This window comes from Ambystoma mexicanum, chromosome 4q (genome assembly GCF_040938575.1).
Source record: "Ambystoma mexicanum isolate Mex_15411 chromosome 4q, UKY_AmexF1_1, whole genome shotgun sequence".
Classification (NCBI taxonomy): domain Eukaryota; kingdom Metazoa; phylum Chordata; class Amphibia; order Caudata; family Ambystomatidae; genus Ambystoma; species Ambystoma mexicanum.
Genome location: NC_090928.1, coordinates 780,494,874 through 780,516,970, shown reverse-complemented (window position 1 = coordinate 780,516,970; position 22,097 = coordinate 780,494,874). Strand labels below are relative to the sequence as shown.

Here is a 22,097-nt window from a genome sequence, read left to right as displayed (position 1 = left end):
CTCGTATAATGGCCAGGTACTTTCTACAAGACTCAAGGTGTATGCCAGACCTGGCTAACTCTGTAGCCAAAGAAAGAACAGAGCGTCACATGACCTTTAGAGGATTTCCCAAATTGCTGAGGGGCTAGTGGTAAAACTTTAGAAGGCTGAAATCTGGCCATGGTTTTTTGAGCAGCTTTAATCACTTAACATACTGCTCTCTACGAGTACCATGTGATTGAGTGAAGATGTCTGGTTTCATGATGCTTAGCTCAGCAATTGGAAGGAAAGGTGCAGAAACATGTCCTATTGATGGAACAGAAATTCATCCACAGGGAGGAGCTGACTGATCCTTGATCAGATCATCTTTGAGGTAATACATAGTGCTGATTGGGTCCGAACGACGCAATCAAACATGTTGCAGCAAAGGTTGGGGCAACTGCAGAACGTGAAGGAAAGCATAGAGGAACAGGTGGCCCCGGGGCAGTAGGAATGCAAACCCCTTGTGAATTCAGACCCTTGAGTGCCCCACAATGGCTTGAAGGGCATTTATTGTTGTCCTATGATGAAGACTGGATCATCTGGGCGAATATCCTCTGAAATGGCAGTTGGAAGACATTCCAACTAATATTTCTTTCATAGATGGAATGGCACTCTTTCATAGATGGAATGGCACAAGTGCCAGAGAAGGTCCATCTACATATTCTTCACTTCTGGTAGGTCAGTAACTAATGGATGGTGTCAGGATTTGCTCCTTTCGTTCTGGTTCCCGTATGCTTAGGGGAATGCTTTGGGGGCAGTTCCCTTTTGGACTTTCTTTTGAATCTTATCACACATTGCTGTGGAAGCTCTATAAACCCATACTTTCCACTTAATTTCCCTTCTGGATTTGTGGCAGCTAGTGTGCACTTAATGAAAAAGGCAGCGCTTCCCAGAATGCCTTCCCCATTGCTTCAACTCCACTGTAGCAGGACATGGTTGGGTGGAGAATAGGAAACACCTGTGGCTGGCAAATGTTAGCAAACATCACACTGAGGCATGTGATTGTTAGTCACTTTAAAACCATCAGTTTGCCTTAGTCTAGTCCTGGTCATTGTTGCAGTGTGTGTGGCCTAGTCCATTGTTCCCAGTTCCCTATTCTCTGTTTTAGTTCCTAGCTCCTTTTTCTTGTTCGTAAATTCTTGGATTTTGACTTTAGTGTGGTTATTCATTTTTTCTGCTTCCTGGATTCCCTTTCTAGCTTTCTCTGTTTTCAGTTAGCACTTTCCTGTTTCTGTGCAGCACATGTTGTCTGTGTTCTATTGCTCTTTGAACCTGCTGTGTTCTGCACTGGAAACACGGTCCTTTAGCGGCCCCTTTTTGAACGAATTCCATTTCCCTGGATGGGGATGGACGATATTTTGGGCCTGTGACAGTGTTTTTCCTGCTTTTGTTCCTTGATTCCTTCCTTGAGTCTACTCCTCTCTCCTGTCAGACAGGAGAGAGGGCTTTCGGTGCTGGTCCTCGGGCTGAGGTGACAGCGGAAGCAAGCAGCCAGAATGATTACGGACGTGCAACTTGCTATTTTTGCCAACATGCTGGGAGTCTCCCTCTTCCTCTTAGTGGTCCTTTATCACTATGTGGCAGTAAACAATCCCAAGAAGTTGGAGTAAAGGCTGCACAAGTCGGGTTTTGTCAGCGGGACGTCCTTTCCATGGTCGGATGAAATGGAGAATATTCTCAGCCACATGCTGTATTCTCAGCCACATGCTGATATCACGGAGATTATATACAACACCAAATTCTTCACTTGTGGATTTTTGTATTGCACATGATTGCTGGAACTTTATATTCATGAAACTGTACTGAAGTAAATGTTTTGAGAAAGAAAAAAAAAAAAAAAAAAAAGTCTACTCCTGGTTTTCCAATGCACCTTTCCCTTAGTTCGCTATTGTTAGGTGTGTTGTGCAGTTTGGCCCAGCTCCTGTGCGAACGGCTGTTTTTTCCTCTTTGTCCTGTATGTGCTATTCCTACTTGTCGCTTGTCAAGTGTTCTGTATTAAGTAATCCCCACCTTTGCTGTTATACACTTTCTCTGTCCCTGTTTGATCGGCAGCGTTTTTGGACTTCCATGTGATGTTTCTGATCCTCATGAGTGTTCTTTAAATTGCCTTTCATAATACAAAATTTTGGGTGAGGATCTTGCTGACTTCTTGTATATTTGTATGGCTATATATATATATATATATATATATATATATATATATATATATATATATATATATATATATATATATATTTCTGAGGCTTGTGGAATCTGCTTAGATCACATGCTGTGCATAGGCCGACATCTAGTGGAAGCTGCGGAGTATTACAGTTTGTTTTTCGAAACTCGAAAATGGGCGTCGACACAGGCGTGCCAGTAATACTATCCCTAGTGTGACGTCCACTGTACCCAAGATCCCTCACGCGTCTAGGATCCTCAGATTGTTTTTTTCCGCCATACTGGTCGGAAGCATCTTGCGGAGTCCCCTGGCCTTAGCCATACTTTTGCTAATAATTGAAAAATATAATTCTTTATTGACATCCTTCCCCACCCCAACGTCGACACTCGACGACGGCTGGAGAAGACATCGACCGTCGGCTGCCGCACGACGGATCTGGGCCTCGGAAGGCCGCTGGCCTCGGCCCGGGCCTGGTAGGCCGCTGGCCTCGGCCCTGCAAGTAGGGAGAGTGGGGGGTGGTACATACTCTTCACTCTTGGTATATAAGTACACCTTATCTTATATATTTCATACACTTACCAGCCCGCTGCCTTTAGGTGCGTATGGAGGGGTACCCCTTTCCAATTCTGCCCCAAGTGCAACCGCAAATACCCTTGGGTCGACAGGCACGCCACGTGCAATCTCTGCTTGCCGAGGGACCACCCCGAAGCGAACTGCAGAGCGTGTAGTAGGTTTAAACCTAAGACACTTAAGGACCGTTCGACTAAGCGTTGGGCCCACCACGCCAGGCAGGCGGCCATGGCAGCGGAGGGCGCCTTCAGCGACGCCGTACTTTCGGACGGCGAGGGCATTACGGCGTCAAAAGACAGCCGAGCGCAGGTCCCCGACCTCGGAAGGTCGTCCGGCAGGGCGGCTATGGGGAAGACCCCCGGCGACGCAAGCGCTACACACCCTACACACACTAAGCACACTAAGTCCAACCGAACCTCGACGACGTCGACTTCTCGGAAAGAGGCACAGATAGAACGGTCCGACTCGGTGTCCTCTGGGCGCTCTCGATCGAGATCGCCTCATGACGCAAGGCAATCATCCACTCTTGCTAAGAGTGCCTCGCTCCCTAGACTAACGGAAGTTCGATCGTCGGAGGACGAAGACGACTTCCACCCCCAGGCCGCGCTCCAAGAGACGGAGCCCGTAGTTAACACCAGCGAGGCCCCACGCTCGAAAAACACAGATACCTCTCCCGATCCTCGACGCCAGGCGTCGAAAGTCTCCGGGGCCTCCAAGGGACAGGGAAAACATTTTTCCACGCACGGGGAGTGGGGGAAACAGCGGAAAGCACATTCTTCCACTCCTGTACGACCATCCTTCCCCCCCCTAAGCAAACAGATAAATACAAGTCTACTGAGAGATCAACATCCAGCAAGGGTACCCTTGATAAGTCCCCTAAATTGCCTACTAAAGTCATACCCTGTTCCAAAGAATGGTCCAGTGAAGACATAGACAGGGTCATGTCAAGGATGTCTTCCTTGGCTGATTTCTACGACAAGAATCCAGAGCATTTCCTCTCGTATGACCCTCACGGGGCCACACCCTCAGGTTCCACTGATCCTATCCCCCTAAGTAAAAAGGCCCGGTTCGCAAGACCTGAACCCTTCGAGGTGCAGCCTTACTCTACTCCATTCCCTGAGGGGGACCAGGAGTTTGAAATTATGGAGGAACAAGCCGGGACGGAATACTATGCGGATGATGAGGATCAGGAGGAGGGAGAAGATGAGCAGGAAATTTACAGAGTAGATTCCCCGGTAGAGAACGAAGCCCCAGTTACCGACTCGCCAGTCGATAACCAGCCCCTCCTTAATGAGGTTCCCGCTCGCGCGGCAGAACATTTTCACATCCACACCCACGGTGTACAGGAGGAAAGGGACTTCGCAGAAGAGTTGGTGGGAGAGAGGAGGCCGGTTGCTCAGACCATCCCTATCCTTAAATCCATCCAACGAAGAATAGATCCGTCCCTGGTGAACCCAAACCTCACCAGAGCAGTCAACCCCAGGGTCGAAAAGCTTTTCCGGGCAGCCCAGTCTGACCCTCTCTATATAAGAGGACATCTTAAACCAGACTCCCTAGTTGTTACCAACACTCGGAAGAGGGCTGGAACACCCTTATCTTCATCAGAAGCTCCTCCCGACAAGGAGAGCAAGAAACTTTACGGGTTTGGCAGGAAGGTAGCCTCAACGTCCGCCTACCAAGCAAGGATTGCTAACTCCACCACCCTGTTGGCCAGCTACAACTGCCATCAATGGGAAGAGGTCGCGGCGCTCATAGCCTCTGCTCCTGATCCGTTAAAGGGCCAATTGGCTCGGATCTCGGCAGAAGGGAGAGCCGTGTCTTGTTGCATATTAAAAGCAACTTTCGACGCCACGGACAACGCAGGAAGATTGATAGCAGAAGGTACTGTTATCAAAAGACATGCGTGGTTACGGCAGTCGGGGTTCAAGACAGAAACTCAGGCTTCATTAATAGACAAGCCGGTGGAACCCGATCTATTGTTTGGGAAAGCGGTCGAAGACGCACTTAAAAACGCCAAGGACGAATACGAGACACTGAAATCCCTTGGCCAACTAACCAACAAACCCCCTAACCAGAGGGGGAATAGTAATTTTCGTCGCCCACGCGGCCAAAATTCACAAAGAGGCAACTATGCCCAGGTACAGGGTACACAGTGGAACAACAGCCAGCAGTCTACCCAAAGTTACGGCAGGGGTAACAAGAGAGGGCGTGGAAGAGGCAGAGGCAGCCCCAACAAGGGAGGTGGCACGCCTCCACCAAAGCAGTGACGCTCAGTTCAGGGTCCCTTCTCACGCAACCCCAGTAGGGGGACGCATTTCCAACTTCACCCAGGCTTGGGAAGGGATCACCTCAGACAGATGGGTGCTGTCAACAGTGTCCACAGGATATTGTATAGAATTACTGCAGCGTCCCCGGAACCATCCTCCACGACAAAGAGTACACTCCTTAGAACATCAGAAGATCCTTCTCGAGGAGATTGCCATTCTGCTAGAAAAGGACGCGATAGAACTCGTCCCAGGACACCAGGTAAACAAGGGTATCTATTCAACTTACTTCCTTGTGCCAAAGAAAGATTTGACAATGCGCCCAGTACTGGATTTACGGCCTGCCAACAAGTATGTCAAGCCCCAAAAATTCCGTATGACCACGCTACAAGAGGTAATCCCCCTCCTAAAAAAGGGGGATTACATGGCAACCTTGGATATGAAAGATGCTTATTTTCATATTTCCATGCTCCCGGCGCACAGAAAGTACTTGCGCTTCAAGGTGGACAGTCGCCACTACCAATTCAAGGTACTGCCCTTCGGGATAGCTTCAGCACCCAGGGTATTCACCAAGGTACTGGCGGTGGCAGCTGCACACCTACGCAGGGAGGCAATCCCAGTGTACCCTTATCTGGACGACTGGCTCATAACAGGGGAAACCCCAGGAATTTGCAGGACAAACATTCAAAGGACTATCGACCTCCTCCACGAATTAGGCTTCTCAATCAACGAGAAGAAGTCAAGCCTAGTGCCAAGCACCTCAAAACAGTTCCTAGGAGCAATCCTAGATACTCAGAAAGGGTTGACCTTCCCTTCGGAAGAGAGAATTCGGAATATACTACTGCAAATTCCACATTATCAGTCCGGTCAACAAATAACGGTACGCAAAGCAATGTGGTTACTGGGCATGATGGCGTCATGCATTTACCTGGTCCCCCACGCGCGCCTGCGCATGCGTCCTATTCAGGAATGGTTGGCGAAACAGTGGTCTCAGGCAAGTGGTCAGTGGGACGATCTAGTGGTCGTTTCGCCAACACTTGTACAGAGCCTACACTGGTGGACAAGAGAGAATCTCGCAAGGGGAAAACCCTTTTACGATCCCGAAGTACAGGCAGTGGTGACTACAGATGCATGCCTGACTGGGTGGGGAGCTCACCATCTCCACCACACAGCTCAGGGTCTCTGGTCTCACTCAGTAGCCAAGAACCACATCAACCTGCTAGAGCTTCTGGCAGTATTCAGAGCGCTTCGGGCGTTCGAGCCCCATCTAATAAACTTGTCGGTGCAGATCCGGACAGACAGCACGACAGCCATGTTCTATCTGAACAAGCAAGGAGGGACTCGTTCGCCAAATCTGTCCAAGCTTGCCCAGAAAATCTGGATATGGGCACTCAGACGGAACATCTTCCTGTCATCGCAACATGTTCCAGGAGAGCTCAATTCCCTAGCGGATGCTCTAAGCAGAGACTCCCTCCCAAAAGAACACGAATGGGTCCTTCACAGAGAGATCGTAGAAGCTCTCTTCTCTCAGTGGGGTTTCCCCACTATAGACTTATTCGCCACAAGCGAAAACAAACAATGCCCAGGATTTGCATCCAGGTTCCCCCAGCCAGACTCCCAAGGGAACGCCCTGTGGATGAACTGGTCAGGGATGTTTGCGTACGCTTTTCCACCAACTCCTCTCATCAGGAAGGTAGTGTACAAGATGAACAAGGAATCGATGACGCTCATCCTAGTTGCTCCCATGTGGGCGAGACAACCATGGTTTCCACACCTACGCAGGATGGCGGTGTGCGAGCCCATCAAACTCCCAGCCTGGTACAACCTACTGTCCCAGCAACAAGGTCAAACAGTGCACCAGCAACCCAATTCAATGAACCTGGCAGCATGGCTCCTGAGGTCATAGAGTTTGGACATCTCAATTTACCACAGAGGTGTATGGACATCCTAAAAGAATCCAGGAAACCAAACACAAGGCACTGTTACTTTGACAAGTGGAAGAGATTTGTTATTTGGTGCCAGAATGAACAAATCAACCCGGTTGATTGCACTCCTTCCAACATTGTGACATACATGCTCCACCTGCTGGATGCAGGATTGGTTTTTAACTCTCTGAAAGTACACCTGGCTGCCCTCTCGACTTACACCACATCCCATAACAAGGTGTCGTGGTGGAAAGTACCAGTGGTTAAAGCCTTCATGGAAGGAGTAAAGAGACTTCACCCTCCTATTTCTAACCCACCGCCAGGATGGGACCTTAATGTGGTGCTAGCTAAGCTCATGGGCCCCCCTTTCGAACCCATGCATAAAAGTAGTCTCAAACACCTGACTTATAAAACTGCCTTCTTAGTAGCCATTACCTCTATAAGAAGGGTCAGTGAAATTCAGGCTCTGTCAGTGCAGGATCCTTTCTTTACTATCCACAAAGACAAACTGGTTTTACGCACACACCCTAGGTTCTCACCTAAATTTATATCTAAATTCCATGTAAACCAGTCCATCGAGCTTCCGGCTTTCTTCCAGAACCCGCAAAGCTCGGCTGAGGTGAAACTACACACCCTAGATGTGCGTAGGGCGGTCCTCTACTATGTAAACAAAACCAGACCGCTAAGGAAAACAGATCAACTGTTTGTCTCCGTAGCTACAGGCAGAGAGGGAGATCGCGTCTCTAAAGGCGCTATCTCAAAGTGGATTATCAACTGTATACAGCTGTGTTACTCTCTTTCTGAAAAAACTCTGCCTTTTACCCCAAGAGCCCACTCTACTAGAGGCATTGGGGCCACTCTGGCTTTCATTGCAAATGTTCCCCTCGACACCATTTGCAAAGCAGCTACTTGGAGCTCTATTCACACTTTTACTCAGCATTACTGCATTGACACTCATTCCAAGACAGATACAGAAGTGGGACAAGCGGTTCTGAGACACCTGTATGCTCATGACTCTTCTCACATCCCACCTCCTTCTTCTGGTACTGCTCGCTAATCTATGCACAGCATGTGATCTAAGCAGATTCCACAAGCCTCAGAAGGGATACATTACTCACCGTAATCGTATTTCTGATGCTTGTATCTGCTTAGATTCACATGCGACCCACCCTTCCTCCCCTCCGAGAGAAGGCGCATGATTGCTGGTAGTCTTACCTTTCTGTCTATCTGCTTGGATTATCTGTACTCACGCTACTCATCATGCTTCCTCATGTCAGAAAAAATACAATCTGAGGATCCTAGACGCGTGAGGGATCTTGGGTACAGTGGACGTCACACTAGGGATAGTATTACTGGCACGCCTGTGTCGACGCCCATTTTCGAGTTTCGAAAAACAAACTGTAATACTCCGCAGCTTCCACTAGATGTCGGCCTATGCACAGCATGTGAATCTAAGCAGATACAAGCATCAGAAATACGATTACGGTGAGTAATGCATCATATATATATATATATATATATATATATATATATATATATATATATATATATATATATATGGAACAATGCTGAACTTACAATAGATAAGGAATCAGGAAGAGTGAAAGAGTGAGCTTCTTACAATGGGGTGAGCTCGACTGACATTCTGACCAAGATGTGGAGGGGAGTAAATGGAACAGTCACCAGGGGCAATACATGGGTGGACTTGCAAAGATTAAGGACAATCAACATTAGAAATGTTTAAGTGCAGGTAGGTGGTACGGCCAGCTGTGTTAGGGATGTGACCATGATTGGTGAAATGCTAGAGTGGAGACTTAGAAAATGAGGGAGTGTTAGGGAAAATTCTCCGAAATGTGCTAATTCCCTCCACCTTAGAGGCCCCCAGCAACTTTGCTGGATTTTGAGGACTTGATTTTTTTAACCTGGAAAGAGTGAGACCCTTTTTTCCCACCCTCTCATGTATTTTAATGTGATTTTGTACACTGTTTCTTTTGCTTGTCGAGTCTGACAAACTCCACAGGCATCATCTTTTATATTGGGTCACACAGCACCTTCAGTGCAGTGGCCCAGGGAAGTCTTTCAGATTTCCCAAAGGTTTAAATACCTTCTCTTGGATAAACTACTGTTTCCAGGAGCAGTAAAGTGAAATTGACTTTACTTACATTTGTAACTTTCTAGACCTAGCACACACTATCTTACAGTAGGGTGCTGAATGGGTTACCTAGTATCCCCTTTGTTTATCTTCTCATGTGAAACATTTTATGTTACCCTTTCCTCACTGAATGGCTGGTGGCAGTGGTTTCGTTTTAACTACCGTGGTGTGCATTTACTGCTTGCTGCGTTCGCAGCTGCAGTAAAGCACCCAAGGGTGCCATTTTTGTCAACATGGCCCTGGTCTTCTTTTTTCACCATTTCTTTGTGGAAAGGTCCTACTTGAGATTTACTCTGCATGCCAAACCAGGTTTGGTCCCATTGTTCACTTTGCCTTTGGCGGGATTCACGAGTGAAGCTCGTCTCTGGCTCCAGGGTGTCTGGGGTAGGCAGGAAGTGAGGGAGGTGCCCTGTGCTTAGTCTCCTAGGAGACCCAAATGCACTCTGGTGAATGGCCGGCTGACTGTCCGGCATGCAAGCTAGGCTGGAATGAATGGGAGAAAACTTGAAGAGGACACCTGCTGCAACTCCTGGACCATTAGTTTGCCCGGTGAAGCCCTGCTGCAGTGTCGAAATGCCAAGTTCACATCGACAGAGAAGCCCCTGCAAGGACAACTTCTCCCCTTGAGTTGGTGGGACCAATCAACTCCAAAGTAAGCCACCTGGACATCCATCTCAGAGCTGGTTGAATTTCCACAGAGTTGCTGCTAGAAACTGTATAGCCAGGTAGAGGAACACCAGATTGTGTGCGTTGCTTTTAAGCTGGCTAAGAGCTCCAAGAAGCAGGACTGACCGAGCCTGAGCCCCCTCAATAGAGTGCAGGACCCCAGAAGCAAGAAAAGTCCATCTCAACAGCCAGGAACTGTGGTGCTGCTATTTGCAGTAGATGCGAGGAGCTGAAACACTGAACAGCCACTGAAAGTGAAGTTTGCCAGTTTCGAGTTTTGTACCGTCCCAGTGCATTGCAGGAGTGTCCCGACATCCTCCCTCTTATCCCCACGACTGAGGCCCAGGAACAGTGAGACCTGTAGAGCTGCACAGGAACAGGAGTCATCTGCTGCATCTTTTTTCATTTTAAAGGGACTGTAGAAAGTCTGAGAGATCTTACCTCTTGGTGCAGAGTTGCTTGCATCTTCTACCACTCACAGGTCTAATCAGCTTGTGGCCCTACATTTGATTCTTCTTTTCTTCAAAGACTTATAAAACATTGTGCCAATACTTTTTCATTTACCTACCAGAGGTGCTTCATCCCATATAGGACTTTTGCTAATTGACTTAGGCTTAGCCTATTGTACTGAATGACTCTTTCTGGGGGGATCCAAAAGTACTTGCCTGCTTAAGAATATCTGTGGTCTCTTGTATGTTCTAAATAATCTCTTCCTTTTGACTTATTACCATATGATTCTAAATGCAACAGTGATATATTAATGTCCCCAGCACCCTAGCAATTGAAATCACCTGAGGGTGTAGGTAGTGTCTGTGGGCCATTCCCAAAAGGGTATCTACTGATTTAAAGATATAAACAGGGTAATTCATAGAATTTCGCACAAAAGTGGCGCACGCGGCTGGCGCAGTGTCCCCGTGCGATATACTGCGCCAGCCGCGTGCGAAAAAATCCATTGGATCGCACAGCGTATTCATGGATTTTAGCCTCCAAAACCAGCCGTGGCGCAGAGTGGCGCAGCGACCCTGCAGCAGCGCCAGTTACGCCCCCAAGAACGCCCTCACGCAAGGAAAAGCCATCAAAATTCCCAATTCATCGCAAATGTCTGGGCTAACCCTGGACCAGTTCACAGGGCTGCCAAACAGCAAACGCCAAGCGGGGAACGTGTATTTCAGTGGTTCGCGGGAAGTTTCACACACAAATGTCCTGGGTACGTGTACATCAGGGGTGCGCGTGAAGTAATACACGCAAATCCATCAGGACACGTGTATTCCAGGGGTGCGCGGGAAGTATCACACGCAAATTCAGCAGGGTACGTGTATTTCCGGGGTGCGCGGGAAGTATCGCACGCGATTCCATCAGGGCACGTGTATTTCAGGGGTGCGCGGGGAGTACTACATGTGAATTGGCCGTGTGGGTCCTCCCAGGTGTTCCCTCTACACCCTCCATGGCCCCTGCAGGCAGCCCACACCACAGGGGACTACCCTGCACCCCTGCTCATGTCCACCATGGGCATGCCCCCCAGCCAACCCACATGTCACCTTGCACCACTGATCAACAACGCATGTCTCCCTGCACCCCCACCCCCCAGCATCCAGGGGCACCCTCCACCAGGCCCCCACTCCTGTCTACCACCCCCCCCCCCACCCCAGCAGTGCGATTTTCCTGGGTACGTGTATTTCAGGGGTGCGCGTGTAGTGTGACACGCAAATTCATCAGGGTACGTGTATTATGGGGCCGTGTGAACTTCCACACGCGATATCAGCAGGGTACGTGTATTCCGGGGTTGCTTGGGAAGTTCCACACGCGATTGCCCTGGGTACGTGTATTTCAGGGTGCGCGGGAAGTTCCACACGCGGTTGCCCTGTGTACATGTATTTCGGGGTGCGCGGGAAGTTCCACACGCGATTGCCCTGTGTACGTGTATTTCGGGGTGTGCGGGTAGTTCCACGCGCAATTTCAGCAGGGTACGTGTATTCCAAGGTGTGCGGGAAGTTCCACACGCGATTGTCCGTGTTGTGTGAAGTTTCACACGCGATTTCAGCAGGGTACGTGTATTCCAAGGTGCGCGGGAAATTCCACACGCGAATCCAGCAGCCTACGTGTATTCCGGGGGTGCCGTGGAGTCCTACACGTGAATCGGCCGTGTGGGTCCTCCCAGCTGTTCACTCTACACCCTCCACGGCCCCTGCAGGCGGCCCACACCACAGGGGACTATCCTGCACATGTCTCGCAGGCAGGCCATCCACCATGGCCATGCCCCCCAGCCAACCCACATGTCACCTTGCACCACTGCCCACCAACGCAAGTCTCCCTGCACCCCCACCCCCCTGCATCCAGGGGCACCCTCCACCAGGCCCCCACTCCTGTCTCCCAGCACCCACACCCCCAGCACTGTAGGGCACCCTCCACAGGGCCCCCACTCCTGTCCCCCTGAACCCCCACCCCTTGCCTCCAGGGGCTCCCTCCACCATGCCCCCACTCCTGCACCCCCACCCCCCAGTACTGTAGGGCACCCTCCACCAGGCCCCCACTCCTGTCCCCTGCACCCCCACCCCCCAGCAGTGCAGGGCACCCTCCACCAGGCCCCCACTCCTGTCCCCCTGCACCCCCACCCCCCAGTACTGTAGGGCACCCTCCACCAGGCCCCCACTGCTGTCCCCTGCACCCCCACCCCCCAGCACTGTAGGGCACCCTCCACCAGGCCCCCACTCCTGTCTCCCTGCACCCCCACCCCCCAGCAGTGCAGGGCACCCTCCACCAGGCCCCCACTCCTGTTCCCCTGCGCCCGCACCCCCCAGCACTGTAGGGCACCCTCCACCAGGCCCCCACTCCTGTCCCCCTGCACCCCCACCCCCCAGCACTGTAGGGCACCCTCCACCAGGCCCCCGCTCCTGTCCCCCTGCACCCCCACCCCCCTGCATCCAGGGGCATCCTCCACCAGCCCCCCACTCATTTCTCCCTGCACCCCCACCCCCCAGCAGTGCAGGGCACCCTCCACCAGGCCCCCACTCCTGTCCAACTCATGTCCCCCTGCACCCCACCCCCCAGCACTGTGGGGCACCCTCCTCCAGGCCCCACTCATTTCTCCCTGCACCCCCACCCCCCAGCAGTGCAGGGCACCCTCCACCAGGCCCCCACTCCTGTCCAACTCATGTCCCCCTGCACCCCCACCCCCAGCACTGTAGGGCACCCTCCACCAGGCCCCCACTCCTGTCTCCCTGCACCCTCACCCCCCTGCATCCAGGGGCACCCTCCACCAGGCCCCCCCTCCTGTCTCCCAGCACCCACACCCCCCAGCTCTGTAGGGCACCCTCCAACAGGCCCCCACTTCTGTCCCCCTGCACCCCACCCCCCAGCACTGTAGGGCACCCTCCACCAGGCCCACACTCCTGTCCCCCTGCACCCCCAGCACTGTGGGGCACCCTCCACCAGGCCCCTACTCATGTCCAACTCATGTCCCCCTGCACCCCCACCCCCAGCACTGTGGGGCACCCTCCACCAGGCCCCCACTCATGTCCAACTCATGTCCCCCTGCACCCCCACCCTCCAGCACTGTGGGGCACCCTCCACCAGGCCCCCACTCATGTCCAACTCATGTCCCCCTGCACCCCCAGCACTGTGGGGCACCCTCCACCAGGCCCCCACTCATGTCCAACTCATGTCCCCCTGCACCCCCACCCCCAGCACTGTGGGGCACGCTCCACCAGGTCCCCACTCATGTCTCCCACCCCCCTCCACCCCCCAGCAGTGCGATTTGCCTGGGTACGTGTATTCCAGGGGTGCGCGGGTAGTCTTACACGCGATTTCATCAGGGTACGTGTATTATGGGTCCGCGTGAACTTCCACACGCGATATCAGCAGGGTACTTGTATTCCAAGGTGCGTGGGAAATTCCACACGCGAATCCAGCAGCCTACGTGTATTCCGGGGGTGCCGTGGAGTCCTACACGTGAATCGGCCGTGTGGGTCCTCCCAGCTGTTCACTCTACACCCTCCAAGGTCCCTGCAGGCGGCCCACAACACAGGGGACTACCCTGCACATGTACCGCAGGCAGGCCATCCACCATGGCCATGCCCCCCAGCCAACCCACATGTCACCTTGCACCACTGCCCACCAACGCAAGTCTCCCTGCACCCCCACCCCCTGCATCCAGGGGCACCCTCCACCAGGCCCCCACTCATGTCCCCCTGCACCCCAAGCCCCCTGCATCCAGGGGCACCCTCCACCAAGCCCCCACTCCTGTCCCCCTGCATCCAGGGGCACCCTCCACCATGCCCCCACTCCTGTCTCCCTGCACCCCCACCCCCCAGCAGTGCAGGACACCCTCCACCAGGCCCCCACTCCTGTCCCCCTGCACCCCTACCCCCCACCACTGTAGGGCACCCTCCACCAGGCCCCCACTCCTGTCCCCCTGCACCTCCACCCCCCAGCACTGTAGGGCACCCTCCACCAGGCCCCCACCCCTGTCTCCCTGCGCCCCCACCCCCCAGCAGTGCAGGGTACCCTCCACCAGGCCCCCACTCCTGTCCCCCTGCACCCCCACCCCCCAGCCCTGTAGGGCACCCTCCACCAGGCCCCCACTCCTGTCCCCCTGCACCCCCACCCCCAGCACTGTGGGGCACCCTCCACCAGGCCCCCACTCATGTCCAACTCACGTCCCCGTGCACCCCCACGCCCCTGCATCCAGGGGCACCCTCCACCAGGCCCCACTCATGTCCAACTCATGTCCCCCTGCACCCCCACCCCCCAGCACTGTGGGGCACCCTCCACGAGGCCCCCACTCCTGTCCAACTCATGTCCCCCTGCACCCCCACCCCCCAGCATCCAGGGGCACCCTCCACCAGGCCCCCACTCATGTCCAACTCATGTCCCCCTGCACCCCCACCCCCCAGCACTGTAGGGCACCCTCCACCAGGCCCCCACTCCTGTCTCCCTGCACCCCCACCCCCCTGCATCCAGGGGCACCCTCCACCAGGCCCCCACTCCTGTCCCCCTACACCCCCAGCACCCAGCACTGTAGGGCACCCTCCACCAGGCCCCCACTCCTGTCTCCCTGCACCCCCACCCCCCTGCATCCTGGGGCACCCTCCACCAGGCCCCCACTCCTGTCTCCCAGCACCGCCACCCGCAGCAGTCAGGGGCACCTGCCAGCAGGCCCCCACACATGTCCCCCAGCCAACACGTCATCACAATCTAGATCCCTGGCCCTTATGGGCAGCCTCGACATGCCAAACACCCACCCAAGTATTGCATCCACCCACTTAGAAATGCCAATTACATGATACAACCCCAATGGCAAGTATGTAAATGAACACATGTCACTCACATACACACAATGGGTGTCAGTGAATGTCAAAACCCATATCATGACATGCATGAAACCAATGAGATGATACTACACATTGAAGTTTGAAGAAAAAATATGTATTAAAAGCAACATAAATGGAATCAAAAATAAACAAATGAAAATGCGAATTAAAAACAAAAAGCAGCATGTCCGTAAAATAATGTAAAACCACAAATCATAATCCAAAGGAAAGGTGTTCAAAGTCACAGTTCACAAAAGTAAATCCAATGGAAAATTAAAACCAAAAAACATTGCTCCATGGGAAAAATCAAAATTTAAAAAAAAATTCCCAACAGTCAACTATATACAGATAAATAATCCAGGGTCCATGATCCCAACAGAAGAAATGAAACCTATCTAATAACACTACCTAATAAAAAAAAACTATATACAAAAATGTGGTCCATTGTCCAAAAGGTCCAAAAAATATAAAAAAGCAAAGGAAACCTAACACTAACTACAGAACTATTTACAAGGGCAGCGGGCCAATCCGACGGCTCACTTCGGGATGTTCCGGGCCAGGGCATCATCGAACTCCTGCTCAATGTCCCGGAGGCGGTCCTCCTCCATGGCCCCGAGGGTCCTCAGGGCCGACGACATGTTCACCTCCAACTCCCTGCGGATTGCCTCGAGGCACTTGGCCCGCCTCAGGGCCCTCTGCATGGAGTTCCCCAGCCTGACCATCATGAGCCATGCCTCTTCCGCCCGCTGCCGCTCCGCTTCTATGGCGTGGCCCAACCGCTGCCACACGGAAGACACTTCCCGTCCTGGGTCCTCCTGCCCCCCGGCCGATGCCTGCCCCTCCGATGTCGAAGGCCCCGAGCCATCATGGCTCCCACCTCGTTGCTGCTGCTGCTGCTGTGCCTGTGCCCGTGCCCTGGTTCCTGCTGCCTGCACATCCTCCACCGGCTGGGGTGCAGCCGTTGATGTGGCCACCCTTGCTGGACGTCCGACTGTGGCAGGGATGCCTCCTCCACCAGCCTGGCCGCACTGTCGGAGGCAGCTCCACAGGGCACCCAGGTGACAAATGGGTGAGAAGATGGCACGGAGGACGACTGGCGCAAAGGGTGTTCAGTTGAGGAGGGGGTCGGAGCAAGCTGCAGCAAACAGAGGAATCCGGCCTGGGTGACCTGTCCCAGTAGGCCGACGCGGTCAACGATCCATTCAAGATGACGTGCAGTCTCCTCATGAAAAGACTGCAGGTCACCTCGCATGGCCCATTGACGCAACACCACACCAGTCAGGACAGGCTCAACCCGTACCTGGATAGCCACGTCCGCAGGCAGAGGAAGGCCAGTTGTCGTGAGCTCATCCCCTGCCTGAAAACGGGTCTGGACGTAGGCATCCCTGCTGGTGCAGGATGTTGCAGTGACAGGATCAGGGACAGGATTGCACACAGGCACCTCTGCGGCGGCCTGTGCTGCCTCCTGTCCCTGGTCCTGCACTGCACCACTAGCACCAGTGGAATCCCCACCTCCAGACCCAGTCTCTGTCGCTTGCACGGCCTCCTCCTCCACCAAACCCCCCACCAACTTCCCCCGTTGGGCCCTGTGGGGTCCCAGCTGCCCCTTCTGCTGCCGAGGAGTCCAACTCCGACCTCCGCCTCTTGGAGCTCCCCCCGGCAGCTGCGGCCTGGGACGCGGCACCAGACTCCTCTCTCCCCGACGAGATCACAACCTGGGAGGGGAGCCCGGCCTTGCGTCTCCGGCTGGCGGTGCGATCCCCGCCGCTGTGCTCCACAGCACCTTCTCCGCCCTCTTCATCAGTTGACGCTGCAGACAGGGAGAAATAAAACACAGGCATCAGGGCACTGTACAATGGACACATACACACATGACAGTTGTACATGAGTGGCATTGGCAAACCTCAGGCATGGCATCACAATCGCCAACACACATGTCATTTCAACTCGCACACATGAGCCATACCACAGCCATATCGCAACAGCCAGCACCATCCATACACATACAACAGCATGAGCAGGCAAAGGTGAGCCAGACATCACATGCAACACAGGGAGTGCACTACACATGCACACACACCACCACACTTGCATGCATGTGTACACCTCTGCCAACTGTCGCTTCCACATCCGGCTGTCACATGCATCCATATTGCATCACTGTTGCACCCTTGTCAAATACACACACATGCACATGTACATAGTGCTGATACATGCAGCTGAAAACATCCATGTGTAACATCACAAACATGCCTACTTACATACACATTCATCCAAACATGTGTGCCCACACAACTGCATTTGGCATGCAAGCCTACACACACAAGCACCATCCATGTCTCACACATGACAGCCCTCGCATGTGTTAGCCTCACGGCCCTTTAAACTCCCCCCCCCCATACTTGGCCCCATAAAAACACATGTGCAACCTGCACACTACTGGCACATCACCACACGCACAGCTCACAATCATGATGCATGTACACTTATCGCTCGACTCCAGACGGGTCTGCCTCTCAAGGACCTGGACGTGGAGCGCTGGGAATATGCGTTCCAGGACCCTCATCTGATCGTCCGACAAGTGGCCCCGGCGCCCCTTAACATCCGCTGCCTTCAAGAGGCGCCGGGCCTTGTTGAGGGTCCTGGACCTGAAGTCCTCCCAGCGGTTCTTGACATGATGGAATAGTTGGACTGCCACCCCCTCCGCGTTGATGGCAGTCACGATGTCCATCCAGATCCGAGTCTGTCCTTCCTTGTCGGCGCGCAAACTTCCGAAGAGGGCATCATACTGCCCCAGGACTTGCTCCACCAGGACACCAACTTCGGTGGCAGTGAAGCTGGTGCCCCTCTGCCTCTCTGGCCGGGGGTTGTCAGTGGTGCCAGATGTTGCAGTGCCCGACATGACAACCTCAGAGGCAGGAGTGGGTGGGCAACTGGGTCCTGGGGCTGGTCTGTGGAGCGATGGAATCCCAGTCGGGAGTCTTCGGTTCCAGCAGGGGTGGTCACAGCAACAGCACCCCTGGCTGATGTGCAGGCAGCAAATGGCAGGGCACGTGGGCAGCAGGCAATCAGGCAGCAGCAGATGGCAGGTGGAAGCGTGCTCGGGGCTCTGGGGGGCAGTAATTCGGTCTTCTGGGCAGGAGCGTGGTCTTCCGTGTGCTTACGCGTGGCCAGCTTGATACGGAGTGATTTGGCACGTGAAAATCCAGCACGTCTGCGTGTAATTCGAGGAAAGGGCCTTAGCGCGTAAGCGCATCAGCACAGGTACGTGAATTAATTGGCCCAAAGGCCACCAGTGCGTATGCGCGTCTGTGACGTGCGTGCGCAGGCGTTTCCCTGTACACGGGTGCATGTTACACGTCCAATGACTGCACCTCAGAGTGTCAGCTCGTGTAATTGGAGGATGGGGCCTTAGCGCGTACACGCGGAAGTGACGCTGGACGTGTGGGCATGTTTAAAAGGTACGTGTAGAACGCCATTTCCTTGTACGTGATTTTCGTGGAGAGCGAGTGGGTGAAATCTGTACTTCTTGTCGGTTCACAGGCGATTTACTTCACAGCGTTTCAAGTTCGTACTCCCTGTTACCTCTGACAGCGTTTTCTCTTTTTGTCTTTTTCCTGGGCCTGTTTCCTCAAACAGCGTTCACTTCTCCTGTTGTCCTGTCTCCTCAGACAGCGTGCAATTCTTCTTTTGGCGGGGGTATTTTTCACACGTTTTTTCCTGGCAGACGTTGAGTCACGCACGTATTTGACATCTGTGCTTGCCCCGTGTGTTGCCTACCCCTTCAGAGGTCGGTCTAGGCTGCGTGTGACACGCATACGTTCATTTTTGTGTTTCTGGGTGCCACAGCGTAGTGCAGGTTTATTTTTCCACGCACGTGGTCTAGGAGGGGTTGGGTGCACATTATCTCCCTTTTTCGGGGTGCCTGTGCTTTGCGTGACACGTCATCTTCCCCCACGGGTCACATACAGCCTTGCTAGAGCACTAGGTTACGAATTCCATCTAGTACCCTACCCCTTTGACCCCCAATTGCCCAGGACAATAGTTTACTGCAACTCCCATACGCACAACAACATCAGTGCCATGGTTGTGAGGCGAGCACGCGGTAAGGGTGTCAAAGGTGGGCGAGCCACAAGAGGTGGCCGTGGTGGATACGGTAGGGGAAGTGGCCGGGACTTGCAGTGTGCCCCTAGCCCCCCATGTGTCGGTGACCAGTCAGGGACACCCATGCCCCCCCCCTGGTTGAGGGTAACGTGGCCGACACCATCCCTGCTCAGCCCTTGTTGGACCAGCCCATTGTGGCACCAGACCTGGCACAGGGTGACTCCATGGCTGACTTCCAGGTCAGCAGGTATAGGCAACATGTGGCGGTGCACGTTGGTGTCACCAGCCCACATGGATCAGGGGCAGCTATGTCATCTGCTGCCCCGAGTAGGCAGGGTGGGGAGGCTGCAGGGGCAGCTGCGGCTCCATCCACCCCAGCTCTGAGTCTCCCAGCCAGGACAGTGTCGGTCCTAGTCCATCCTGCTGACGTTCCCCCTGTCTACATCACACTTCAGCTAATGCCTGCACCAAGTCACATGGTGAGTGTTCATTCCCACACTCCTAGTCCACAGTCCACCGGGGCTCCTGCCCCTAGTGTCCAGAGCGGCGTAGGACACTCAGTATCACCACCACCTTCCAAGCGGAAGAGGAAGAGTGCTCGTCCAGTACAGGCCGATTCCCCAGACACGGCTACACAGTCCGGCCCACCAAGGAAGCCCAGCTTCAATCAGGCCGAACTTGATGCACTTGTGGAGTATGTGTCCGCACATGACAGCGAAATGGTGATTACTGCAGGATGCAAGACCACACCTGCACAACGTCAGGCACACTGGCAGACCATCGCGGAACTCATAAGTGCCCTTGGATTCGTGAGGCGCACAGCTAATGATTGCTACAAGCGCTGGAATGACCTGAAGCGCAGGGCAAAGAAAAAGCTGGCCTCCAGTCATGCCGCAACTCTAGTGACTGGAGGTGGGTCTCCAGCAGAGGACATAGAACTCACTCCACATGAGTATGTTGCTGGGACCTACGTCACGGAGGAACAGATCCAAGGCGTGGGAGACCTGCCAGATTACGAGGCATTGTCCGGTGAGTGCACATGCATGTGTGTGTCATCCATGTGCATGGTGTGTGTGTGTGTGTGTGAGTGCTTCTGATTGAGTGCCAGGTGAGGGGGTGTGTGCCTGAGTGGTTTGAGTCACCCATGTGCTTCATCCAATACATTCTGCGCACCAGGATTTGGGTGTTGCAGTATCCCTTCTGGCAACAGTAGACATTCAGCCCAACCTCACGCCAGTTGCCCTTGAAGTGTCATCTTGCCACAACATAGTTGCATATTATTCTGTGTTCATTCAGGCTGATTGTCTGCATTCCACCACTTTCACTAGGCATTTCTCAGTCCTAGTGTCACATGTGTGACATGGCTAGGGTACATGCCATCTGTGTGATGGCATGTGTCATGTATGTGTATTGAACATGCCAATCACAGGCCAATGTGTGATGGCACTGCTAGCCAGCATGCATCAAACGTGTTGGTCTTCCATCTTGGTGTCATCAATGTGTGCCATTTGCCTCCCCTTCACACGCAGTGACAGTGCATGCATGGGAGGGTTATAGTCATGTGGGACATGTGTCAATGAAGTACTGTTTCTGTTGCTTCTCAGCCCTAATTGTGTGCCATGGTGCTAATGCCTGTTCCCATTTCTTTTCTTTCATGTCTTTGCAGGGGATGACGCACTTGATACTGCTGGGGTTGTGGAGATGGTGCAGACCCAGGAGGGGTCTCAGGCCCGACCGGGCACAAGTGAGGGACGTGGTGTGGTGGTGGGTGAGAACCCACACTTGCTGCAGACCATCATCTCTAGGGGTGTCTCTGGGTGCACCTCCCCCGAGCTCTATTCAGGTGTCCATTCGGATGATGAGACCTACGTGCCGTCGCAGGTAAGTGTTTCTGGGATGGATTCTGTACTGTCCAACCCACCTGCACCAGGGGTAGAACCCTCAATGGGGATGTCAGTGTTGGTAGGTCTGCCTTTGGTGGTTACGGATGCAGGGTCACACTCCGCTACATCTGATCCTGTTGCTGGGCCAGCAGATCAGAGGGGGAATGCAGTCCTGCAGCCTCAGGCAGTGCCGGCACAGCAAGGCGCAGTTTGCCTTGCCCCAGACAGGTGTGGTGCCCGCCGACGCGGTGGCCGTACGCCACCTGGCAATACCACATGGGAGCAATCCATATACGGTATGGCAAACCAACAGGCAGCATCGACTGAGATGATGGCTCAGGCCATGGATAGGGTGGCCACTTCCATTGTCCCCCAAGAAAGGCTGATTGAACAACTACAGCAGGCAACAGACTCCATTAGCCAGTCACACAGGGAGGACATGTTGGTGTCCAACAGGGACAGGCGGGCAGCAATGGAGACTCTGCAGGAAGCCATTTCCATTGAGTCCCAGGGCCACAGGGAAGCCCTGAGGGTGGAACTCCGTCAGCTCAGGGTAACTCTGGTTGAGATTGAGGCTTCAGCTAACACGAGGACAGAACAGCAGCTGGAGCGGCTCGCACGTATGCTCTCAGCTGAGATGCAGGCAACTAGGGAGGAGGTCCGGGCATCCCGTGAGTTGTTGCATGGGGACCTCCGCACAATTATCCTCCAGAACCAGACCTTCCACACCCGCATGCTTGCAGCCATGGAGGACCAGACTAGGGCTTTGCGTGGGCTGCCTCCCATAGTGCCACCACCTCCTGATGCAGCTGCAGAGGGTGAGGAGAGCGACAGCAGCGATTCTCCCACAATAGGGTAGCCGTGCAGGCCATGAGCCCATGGAGGGTTTTTTTTCCGCAAGATCCACACAGGTGGGTTTTGGTGTGCACCCTGTCTTCGGACCTCCTGGGTGGCCTCCCCCACCACCCCCCCGGGCCCATTCATGGCCATTTTTGATTTTTGTTTTTTGATTTTTTGGACAGTGTGTTGCCTTGTGTGGCTC

General features: G+C 53.7%; 2 protein-coding genes across 7 annotated transcripts in view; both read left to right on the top strand.

Annotated features, from left to right (window-relative positions):
• Positions 1-22,097, top strand: part of KIF16B (kinesin family member 16B) — a 3,050,718-nt gene that overhangs the window by 906,735 nt on the left and 2,121,886 nt on the right. The gene's annotated exons all lie outside the window — the stretch shown is intronic.
• On the top strand, positions 1,455-1,838 carry LOC138467111 (dolichyl-diphosphooligosaccharide--protein glycosyltransferase subunit 4). The gene has a single exon (XM_069607236.1). It carries the CDS (start codon positions 1,518-1,520, stop codon positions 1,629-1,631), a length of 114 nt encoding a protein of 37 aa, XP_069463337.1. The 5' UTR covers positions 1,455-1,517; the 3' UTR covers positions 1,632-1,838.